The sequence below is a fragment of the Amphibalanus amphitrite genome, unplaced genomic scaffold, assembly GCF_019059575.1.
Source record: "Amphibalanus amphitrite isolate SeventyFive unplaced genomic scaffold, NRLGWU_Aamphi_draft 000356F_arrow, whole genome shotgun sequence".
In the NCBI taxonomy this organism is placed as follows: domain Eukaryota; kingdom Metazoa; phylum Arthropoda; class Thecostraca; order Balanomorpha; family Balanidae; genus Amphibalanus; species Amphibalanus amphitrite.
In genome coordinates, this window is record NW_024881850.1 from 135,085 (window position 1) to 146,034 (window position 10,950).

Consider the following 10,950-nt stretch of genomic DNA (forward strand, 5'->3'; position numbering starts at 1 on the left):
TATGGAATGGTAAAATCGATATCTGTCAAGAATACTGTTTTGGTAGGTACCTACGAGTATGTACCTACACCTACTTTATAACATCAAATCGGGCACTGCCTTGATTTTGATAGCATGCTTTCTTTACACTTTAACCCTCGCCCGCACATGCCATTTTCCCATCCTAGAACGCACATGGGGGGGGGGGTGGTTGCCACCCCCCCCCCGCGCCATTTCGTTCCTGTTGGAGATAGAGCTTAGCAGTAAAGACCAAAAAGATTCTTTGGGAAAAGACGAATCCAATGATACCCAGTTTTACCTTCTCAGGTCAGTCATTGACCTTCCAGGTCAGGTCAAACTAAAAAATGTTGCTGTTTTGGGTCATTGTTGGATATCAAGTGCGCTGCGTATCAAATACCGATGACGATGCTGTTTTCTGGTGCCAAGCCAGCTAGAACCTCTTTGTCACACTATCCGACCAGAATTTTGCTGCTGAGGTCATTTCAGGTCAAGTTAGGTCAAGGTCAATTATATGTGTTTGTATGTCTGTGCGTGTCTGTGTGTATACTGATGTGTGCACCGATTGTTTTTGGGTTCATATCACATGAAATCATGATCTGAGAAGCTTTTACCAAAAATGCAGTCAAAAAACTTCACAAAAAGTAAATTTAGCTTGCCTAAAACGCAATTATCTTAGATGACCTAGGTTGACCTTGACCCTGACCTTGACCCTGTACATCGTCGAACAACATGTTCCATGATAGGTGGGAGGTAAGACTGGCAAAAAAGGCCGAAATCAGGGTGTCAAAAGCTCACAAGGCCCATGGCAAACGCAAGATGTTGAGAATTGGCCATTTGGGTCATGACATGACCTGAAAAACAAGGTCATATCTCCGAAACCAAAAATCACAGAAACTTGAAATTTTCAGTGGATATCAAGAAAGGATAGACGAGCAGCTATACGAAAAATCAGCCTTCTAGCTCTAAAAATGTTGAGTGCAGAGCAGAAAGACTGCCTGGGGGGGGGGGGGGGTGGCAACCACCCCCCCATGTGCGGGCGAGGGTTAATTTCATGTAATGCAATGGGAGTGCAGCAATTCATGTTAACAATACCATAAGGATCGGTTTTCGAAGATATAAACTTGTTGGAAGCTGATAACGAATGCCGACTATATCACATGAGATCATGTGCTAGGGAAGGTTGATTGGGTAATAACCAGACGATGTAGGTAGATTTTGTCAGCGATGTGACGATGAGACTGCGAGCGACGAAAAGCGTGCCTTTAGGCTTTGTAAGGGGACCCGAGCACATGGTTGCGTTTTCTGCCTTCGCAAAGGTTATCTTTTTAAACCACTTGCGCCTCACTCGTTCGATTAGATCTAAGGGCTCCGATGGCCATTTATGCAAGCTTTGAACATGCCACCTGAAATGATTTTGAGGTGTCAATTCGCATACGATGCCTTCTTCCTTACTAGGTACTGCCTTCCGAAACTTCCTGCTGCATGTCGATGTGCCCGCGCGGCTCGGCAGTTATCATGTTCTCAGATGGCCGCGTGCTGTCCGAGTGGCGGCTCCGAGCTCACCCATTGGCTGTCCTGTGCCATACCGTTCACCTGGTCAAACCACCCATTAGGCGAGTGTTTATATTTACAGCCCATTGGTGCCCCATTTGCCCGGGCGTGATCTGGGTGCTATATAAGCGTAGAGAGGCGGCAGAGAGGTGGTGCAGTGAGCAATCAGGCATCCGCGATGGAACAGCTGGTGAGTACGCTCGCGAACTGGTCGTATAAGTACTATTTTTTGGTGCAGTTTCAGCATTGGTAGAATCTTGTTGGCATGACGTTATTGCATAAACCATTTATTCATGACATTACATAATAATAGGGTCACACTCACAAGTCACAAGCATTGAATAACAGCAACTAGGAAAAGTTAAATTCTGCCTTTCCTATGAAGGACTGTGTGCAAACAAAATCTGAAGATGCTACTCTGAATGAAGATGCTACTCTGAATCGGATTGTTTAACCATAATTCTTGTTCGTTATGGTCAGCCACGTTATTATTTCAGGGCGAGTAATTTCATTGCTGTCATTTGATAAAGCGAACAGAAAGTTTATGTTTGTGCGGTTTAGTGCTACCATTTACCATGTTGCCACCTACAACCTCTAGCGTCCGCGCTATAAGACTGTTTTTGTCTCTTTTTCTTTCGTTATAAGAATTGGCTGCGAATGTCAACGCACCAGTTTATCCGAATTTGTCATTTTTTATGTGAGCTTACCTTTTGTAAAGTTACTCAAGAAGTAAGAAGGGAAAAGCTTTTGTTCTAATATTTTTCTACTCGTCGTTTTGCCTTTGTCGGTTAAAACAATGGCCGACGAAATGTGACAAATCATAAGTAAATCATCCTATGGACCTTGTTCCATGTTTTCATTTTCTGTTTTTTTTTTGTTCTGAAATATTCCGTTGGAAAAAAAGCTACCTAGAAAACTAGTAAATGAGAGGTTAGGACTTTGGATGCCTCTTTGATTGAGCAGTGCATACAATTTATACTGCATTCCTGGCTTTGGGTATTCGGCATCAAATAACGAGTTCATAGTCAAGCATATTTGTAGGTATTTAAATTTACTGCCAAGTATTACACAGCGCGCCTAAAAGCTTCCTGATTTAAATCAAATTTTGTAACAGTTTCACCATAAACCAATCAAACATCCACCCGATTTGACCAAATTTACTTAACGCTCATTGAAAAAACGATGGCAAAAACATATTTTTGGGCCGTAATAATATCGCGTTAATGGTAGCATAAAAAGGAATTTTTCAATATGATTTTATGAACCTTGTAGAATTTTCAATGTTCTGCTGGTGTTTTTACTGGTACGAATAATATTTTTATGAATAAATTAAGATATAATTTTGGCCACGTAGCTTGGTGGTGGAAAGTAAATGCCAAAATCTGATAAAAATGAAAATTGACAATTTATTACGAGCGAGCGAGCGCAGCGAGCGAAGCGAAGTCTTTTCAATATAACGGAAAAATATCAGTACCAGTAAAGCGCCTTTTGGGCGAAGAACGAGCAAGCGAGATAGTGAGCCCTGCACGTGCGGAAGGGCGAGAGGGTACTTCCAACGGGCTTGTGCAAAGCACCCTTTTAACTGGTCGCTAGCAGTGTGCCAAATTTGAACGCAATCGGCCCAGCCGTTCCTGAGATCTGGAAACGGCATTCTGCACGTGCGCACGTGCAAACGGGGTCCAAACTGACTTTCGCACGGCACCCTACTAACCGGTACCCAACCGTGTACCAAATTTGAGCGCAATCGGCCTAACCGTTCTCGAGATCTGGAAGCGCCCCCTGCACGTGCGCACCTGCAGTAGCACCCCAACCGCAACACATGGGAATGCATTTGCCTGGTGGGTGCCTACCTGTATGCCAAGTTTCAGCGAAATCGCCCCAGTAATTACCGAGTTATTGAAATGGGAACAAATTTAGCAACTCCTCTTTTTGCATTTTGCACGTGCAGTGGGGGTCACTCACATAGATCAAGAGTATCCGACCTTTGGTAGAAGGGATGCAGCTACCCTACAAAAATTACCGCATGACAATCGCCCAAGCGGCTGCTATATGAGCCTCTCAAAATCACTACTTTTGCAAAACAGCTTGAACACCCTTGAATTTTCACGCGTGGTCCGTGCCACGACAGTTACTGGGATGTATCAAAAGTAGTCAATTACGGGGTAGAAGGGATGGGGCTACCCAGCAAAAAGACCGCAGGCCAATCAGTCCAGCGGTTGCTGAGATATAAGCCTCTCAAAAGCGTTACAGGCCGGGCCGGGCCGCTCATACTGAGATTTTTCCCTTATATTGAAAACGCTTCGCTCGCTGCGCTCGCTCGCTCGTAATGAGCGGCCCGGCCCGGCCCGGCCCGGCCTGTAGCGCTTTTGAGAGGCTTATATCTCAGCAACCGCCGCTGGACCGATTGGCCTGCGGTCTTTTTTGCTGGGTAGCCGCATCCCTTCTTCCCAGGGATGCGGAGCCGTGGAAATTTCAGACGGCTCCGGCTCCGGCTCCGGCTCCGGAGAAAAAAATCGGCTCCGGCTCCGGCTCCGGCTCCGGGTGAAATGTCATGGCGGCTCCGGCTCCGGCTCCGGCTCCGAGTAAAATGATCCGGCTCCGGCGGCTCCGGCTCCGGCGGCTCCGGCTCCGGCTTCTACTCAGTACATCCACTATGCGATCAATTAAATACGGGTGGAAGAAAAAAGGCGATGGGATTGGTAGGTACACGTTGCTTCTGTATTTGTATAACAAGGCTATTTTGAATACCACATTGTTTTACGCCTTGTACTGTCAAACCGAACTAGGTAAGTAATTGTTTCCTCGTAAGAAAAGGAGCCGGAGTCGCCCCCTTTTTTGACGGCTCCGGCTCCGGCTCCGGCTCCGGGTTATATTGTTTCACGGCTCCGGCTCCGGCTCCGGCTCCGGGCAAAATATGCCGGCTCCGGCGGCTCCGGCTCCGGCTCCGCCTCCGGCTCCGCATCCCTGCAGTTCTTCCCCGTAATTGACTACTTTTGATACATCTCAGTGACCGTCGTGGCACGTGCCACGTGAAAAGTCAAGGGTGTTCAAGTTGTTCTGCAAAAGTAGTGATTTTCAGAGGCTCATATCTCAGCAGCCGCTTGGGCGATTGTCTTGCGGTAATTTTTGTAGGATAGCTGCATCCCTTCTACCAAAGGTCGGATACTCTTGATCTATGTATGTGAGTGACGCCCACTGCATGTGCAAAATGCAAAAAGAAGAGGTGCCAAATTTGTTCCCATTTCAATAACTCGTTTATTACTGGGGTGATTTCGCTGAAACTTGGCATACAGGTAGGCACCCACCAGGCAATGCATTCCCATATGTTGCGGTTAGGGTGCTACTGCACGTGCGCACGTGCTGGGGGCGCTTCCAGATCTCGAGAACGGCTGGGCCGATTGCGCCCAAATTTGGTACACGGTTGGGGACCGGTTAGTAGGGTGCCGTGCAAAAGTCAGTTTGGACCCCATTTGCACGTGCGCACGTGCAGAATGCCGCTTCCAGATCTCAGGAATGTCTGGGCCGATTGCATTCAAATTTGGCACACCGCTAGCGACCGGTTAGAAGTGTACAAGCCCGTTGGAATTATCCTCTCGCCCTTCCGCACGTGTAGGGCTCACTATCTAGCTCGTTTGTTCTTCGCCCAAATGAGGCGTTTTACTGGTAATTAGTCATGCGACATTGTTGTGCATGCATTAAGGTCAGCTACCGATCGGCAATTCCATCATGCAAATATGGTTACTTGGTTGCCTGAAGTCTATGTAGTATCGACGACGGATGTCAACACATTCTGTGTTCCTGTTGCAGGTGCTGATTTCCATCATCCTGGGACTGACCCCGTCAGCCTGGGCATTCTTTCCGTTCTTTGGAGGATTCGGAGGATTTGGATATGGAGGGTAAGTTGATTGCCCTCGAGCGGTCTGATTGCAGCATTTGTGATATTCGCCTAATATCTGAATGCAGCATCTACAGCGGTCTGAATGCACCTGTAGCTTGTGATACGGTGGACATATTATCAAACATATTAAAAATGATGATAATTTCATGAAGGCTTGCAGGAATTTTTATATTTGTTTGTTTCTGTCTAAATTCCAAAGGGAAGCATGTGATTGAGTTTTTTCGTGGTTGCAGGTGCTGGTTTTTAACTATAAACTGCTTGTTTATTCTGTACGTTATCTTGCGCTACGTAATGAACGTGTTCCTCGTCACGTCATCTGATATTGACTTGCTTCTGCCAATGTTGCAGCCTCGTAAGCCATAGCCCCGTGGTGCAGCCCATCATCATCAAGCCACCGGAGCCGGAGCCGCCGCCAGAACCGAAGGTCGAGGTGCACGTGCACGGCGCTCCGCACGAGCCGCCGCCGCCGGAGCCGCCGCCACACCCGCCGCCGCCCATTATCATCGTGGCGAGCGGAGGCGGCGGTCCTCCGCCCCCGGAGCCGCCTCCTCCGCCGCCGCCCATCATCGTACTGCCCATTGGAGGAGGAGGTGGAGGACCCCCGCCGCCACCACCGCCACCGCCTGGTGGACCTCCCATTGTGGTTCTGCCGGTCGGAGGCGGCGGAGGAGGCGGACCGCCGCCGCCACCTCACGGCGGTGGAGGGCCCCCGCCGCCGCAGATTCTGGTGCTGCCGATGCCGGGCGGCGGCGGTGGTCCGCCCCCGCCCCCGCCCCCGCCCGTTATCGCGTACGGCTAAGGAATGTGGTCGTTTGGCTTCGCCCAGTGGTCTCGTGGTTACTACGCTGCGTGCGATGTTTTCAGTCATTTATGTTCTTAGTGCCATCGCATACGTGGATCGCCAAGTCATGCGTTTGAAAAAGTCAATGCCATGCACCGTGTGAACTGTTATTGCACCCTCTTTAGGTCGCGTTTCTTGCTCATGCCGTTTGAAATCGTTTGTTGAGTTGAAACCGTGGTTAAACCATTTGTTACATATGTTTTGAATACAAGTGAGAAAAATGCCTAGCTTTTTTGAACCATCAAGAAACGAAACAATGAATGCTCTTTATATGACTATCGTTTTGACGTATATCCCGCGCCCCGCTGGGCTATTCAGCCATACGCGCCCTGCTGGGGGGGGGGGGGGGGGGGCTTCCGAACCGATGATCGTTGAAAGACGGGGAAAATGGCAATCGAAAGCTCTCATTAAAGCGGATCTTAAGAGCCAATTTTTTGCTTAAGTAGGTCAGAGGTCAGGTCAAGGTCAGGTCAAAGGTACAAAATGCAAGTTTCTACAGTATCCCTTGCACCGTAGAACTACTTCGGCAACTTTGCCGAAGAATGGACTGTGACTGATTGCCCAAAACGTGTTCTTAGGCTACCAAGACAATATTCGTTGCATACAATATCATGCAAAGGTCAAGGTCAAGGTCAGGTCAGGTCACCAAAAACGAAATATAGAAAAGGGCATGTGCGAGACATGTTTTATGGGTCATTTTATTCATAAAATTCAATAGGCACACTCAATAAGTGATATGGACCACATCTGGATAAATTTTAGGTCGAGGTCAGGTCAAGGTCAGGTCAAGTGAGGTCAAATTTTGAAGCTGGTTGTTAAGACCTAAACAGGTGTCTATCTGATGCAGTTTTTCACGGCGAATCGAATGGTGCTATTTTTGTTTCCGTACGAGGTCTAGAACTTCCAAAAAATCATTTTTCAAAAAAAAATGTGTGTCATAATGTCATAAAATAAAAAATTCCACATTTTTGAACCGATTCTTTTAAAAAATTGGTATATAGGTGCACATAGACCACTTCTGACATATATTCCGTTTTTTATGCACTCAAAATTTTGGATTTTATAATTATTTTCCCCCAAAATTCAGTTTTTGAAGAAAAAACATTTGGGCCCAAATCCAAAATTTTCAAAAAAACCGAGATAACCATTTGATAGACGTAGAATCTCGTATAACCTTTTTTTGTTACGTCTTGATTCCTTTTAAAATGAGGATGTTAGCGGCGTTTGAGATTTTGCCGTTTTTGAGGCGAAAATGGCGAATATGACGTCACTTAAACGTCATTTTCTCAAAAAAGTTCCGACGGATTTCGTTCAAATTTTCAGGACACGTTAAATTGATGTATGATAAGGTAGGGGAGAGTGGGGAAAGATGCCCAGGGTTTTACTATGTCAGATTTTATTCGAAAATGACGATCGGAAAGCAAAAACTTGGAGTTTCAACGGAAGCCGACATCATTTTTCTCCAAAAATATCACACCTTCGTGCCTGAAATATGATAACTTTTTTTGCTATTAAGTATTTCCCTGAAGAAGTGAAAGGGGGCATCTTACCTCACAGGGTGGGAAAGACGCCCCCTGGCGTTGGGTAAGATGCCCCCTGCACTATAAGTGACATAAATGGGCACGTGAATCGCCTGAACGAATCAGCAGTCCCTTCGAGCCTGCAGTAGACACCAAACGTCATCGTAAGGGCCCTCAAAAGTAGTCGTAAGGGGCTTCAGAGGTCATCGTTAGGGCCATCATAGTCCAGCGCGGCCAAACAAGCCTCCGTGGTGGCATTCAGAGACCACTGTGGGGCCCTTGTAGGTCTTCATGATGCTTGAGGGCCCTCGAGCCCATCGTGTGGACCCCAGATGCCAGCGCGGCCCGTGGAGCCAACGTGGGAGCCCTCAAAGGATGTCGTGAGGGGCCCACAGTGGCCGTCGTGAGGGCTCTCAGAGTCAGATGCCGCCCAAAAAGTCGTATGGGCCGAGAGACCGGCATGGGGAGCACCCGACCGTACTGGACTCTCAATAGTCCCAGATCGGCTTTTGTCTCTAATCACAAGTATGTAATAAATGATTTGACGGGATGCTTGAAGGACAGCCTACGAATTTAGGGGGGCGTCTTTCCCCATCAGGACAGGGGGCATCTTACCCCAAGGTACCGAAGTAACCATTAAATCAGTGCAATTTGTTAGCCATAAAACTACACCCTGAAATAAACTGTTTGGGACACAGTACACGCATGTTAATGTATCACGACTATAGCAAGGGACGCAAAAATTATCTACCTTCTTTGATATTTACAATGTTTTGACACCAAAATATTTTTTTGAAAGCAGCAAATAAAAAACATGCAATCACCAGCCAGCCGTTGCCCAACTGAGCTTCGCAATTTTTTTGTGCAGTTAACAAGGCAGGCTTCCGCTTTATGCTAAGAACATTAATTTCCAGGTTTGATTCTTTGTTTCGCCGCTAGAGGGGGTGGGGCGTCTTTCCCACCCTGGGCATCTTACCCCACTCTCCCCTACTGAAAGTTTGACGTCGCTGGCGTAACGCGTTTAGAAGTTATTGGCAAAAAACGGGAGGGGGCAGATTCTGCCCCCCCCCCCCCCCAGCGGGGCGCGGGATGTGACACCTTAAATATTCACCCACTTTTCGCAAAATTTGTCTAAATCTAACAAAATGTTCAGATTGCGCCGTGTATTGGAATTCCTACATCAACCTGTTCTGTCATATAATCATCCTGTATCAACCATCAGTATCAATCATACTGTTCCGATATTAATTCTAGTATTACTATATCACATAATTGTACCATTATGTGGGCAGCACAGCATGATGCAAATACGTTTTGACAAGTCCTACATTATTTTTTTTTAATGTCATTTATGCTGTCAGGCTTGATAGCATATATGAGATTGAGAAGGTTCATTTATAGCGCTGCAATTAGTACTTCAAGAAAGCCTCGAGCGAGATCACACACCATTTATCATAAGGACTGCAGGAAGTGCAACTGAAGTTTTATCTCTCAGGATATCCCTTCCCCTTGCAATATTCATAATGGATCCTTCACTCGTCAATCTGACCTGCTACAGGATGATATAAGATATGATACAGGATGATACTAATGCAGGATGGATGCAGTTTGGATGCAGGATGCAGTTTGCCTTCGCGGCCACATCGGAAATGGCCGTTGGATGTTGAAGTCTCATTGTGTACTGAATGAAAATTAATCACAAGGTGTCTAGATCCTTATTAGCTTTCTTCTTGACACTAAAAATGCCATTAAGTTTAACGCCCTGCTGCTGTGGAGAGGGAGAGGAGAGAGTGAGGGGAGGGTAGGGGGCGGAATAGTCCTATTTGTTTCGCTAATATCTTCTGAAGCTAGAAGCCCTTTTATACCGGCGACTACTTAAGTCCCGATATGAGAAACAGAATAGTTCATCATGTACAGCTTGAGTACCTATTTGATGGTGACAAGGTTTAAACGAAGATCAAGATGGATGCTTAATCTGTCATCTTCCCACGTAGGTAAACAAAGAAAAAACATTCACGGAAAAACATTTAATTACATTATTTCGTAACTCATGTAACCAAAAAGTGACCGAGATGAATGCATGACGGCACATTTCAATAACAATAACGTTTGTGGTCCAGCTGGAAACAACTTTGGGCCAATTCGGAGCTGGCCACTTTGTCCCGACCATTTTACCCCGAACATACCGTCCGAGACAAAGATATTCTAGCTCAATCATTAGTGGGTCAAGAATCATAACAATTATAAAAGTACCCAAAAGACATCTACGATAACCATACATTGCATGAACGAGATCGCTTAAATTAAATTCCAAACGGCTTTAGATTGAAACAGCATTTTAAAATCGTAAAACAGTTGGTAAATAGTAATCTGACAAGAAATGCGTTTCCGTGTATCACAGAACAGTGGGGATGGACCGGAACCCCGGTCTGGCTCATTCCAACGACCGCGAAGAGAAGTATAATTGGCAACCATAAGTTGGAGCTGACGCCAGCTGTGGAGGGCTAAAACGACGGGTGGCCGTTTTGCCCCACTCTCCTCTATGCATCAAGATGCCCTTGTTCTTGCAATGAGTGTTTTGGTAGGTATGTCAATATTTTTTCATTTAACTTTACTTAGCTTTTATACGGATGGTGATATTGTCTTAATGGATACAGATCGATTGTTCCTATATTTTACCATAGCCGCCCTCGACCGTCGGTCTCGAGCGGCAAACTCAACAAATCAACCAATCCTGAATGAAACTTTACCGGTCCTGTGTGATATGTATTTTCAGCTTCCTCGATGTAATACTAGGGAAGACTAGCGCCGAGTTCTAAAGACGTTTCGCATGACCTTAATTATTCGAAGCCTGTGGCTGTATTCCAATGCGTTTAAAGCCGGCTACAAGAGAAAAATATGCCTTGCAGATTCAGTCGCACAATATCATAGGTTTTACACGTCCAAACACGCTGTTTTATTTCAGCATGATTCATGTTTCCAACTCGCCCTCACAGGCCAATTCCGTGAAGAGAGCGCTCGGTGTAGCGCCCGGCCGGCCCGGCCCGATACCTTTTGACTTCCACGTCCTATTGTAGTTCCCGGCAGCGAGGAGTGGTCCACCTCCAGTTCTGCGGACATGCTAGTTAACATGTCCGGAA

The 10,950-nt window shown here is 46.4% G+C and overlaps 1 protein-coding gene across 1 annotated transcript; it reads left to right on the forward strand.

Annotated features, from left to right (window-relative positions):
• Positions 1-1,527: 1,527 nt before the first annotated feature.
• On the forward strand, positions 1,528-6,512 carry LOC122389359 (formin-like protein 20). The gene is made up of 3 exons (XM_043381291.1): positions 1,528-1,741; positions 5,359-5,447; positions 5,798-6,512. The coding sequence occupies exons 1-3, from the start codon at positions 1,730-1,732 to the stop codon at positions 6,246-6,248; spliced, it is 552 nt and encodes a 183-aa protein (XP_043237226.1). The 5' UTR covers positions 1,528-1,729; the 3' UTR covers positions 6,249-6,512.
• The last annotated feature ends 4,438 nt before the right edge of the window (positions 6,513-10,950 follow it).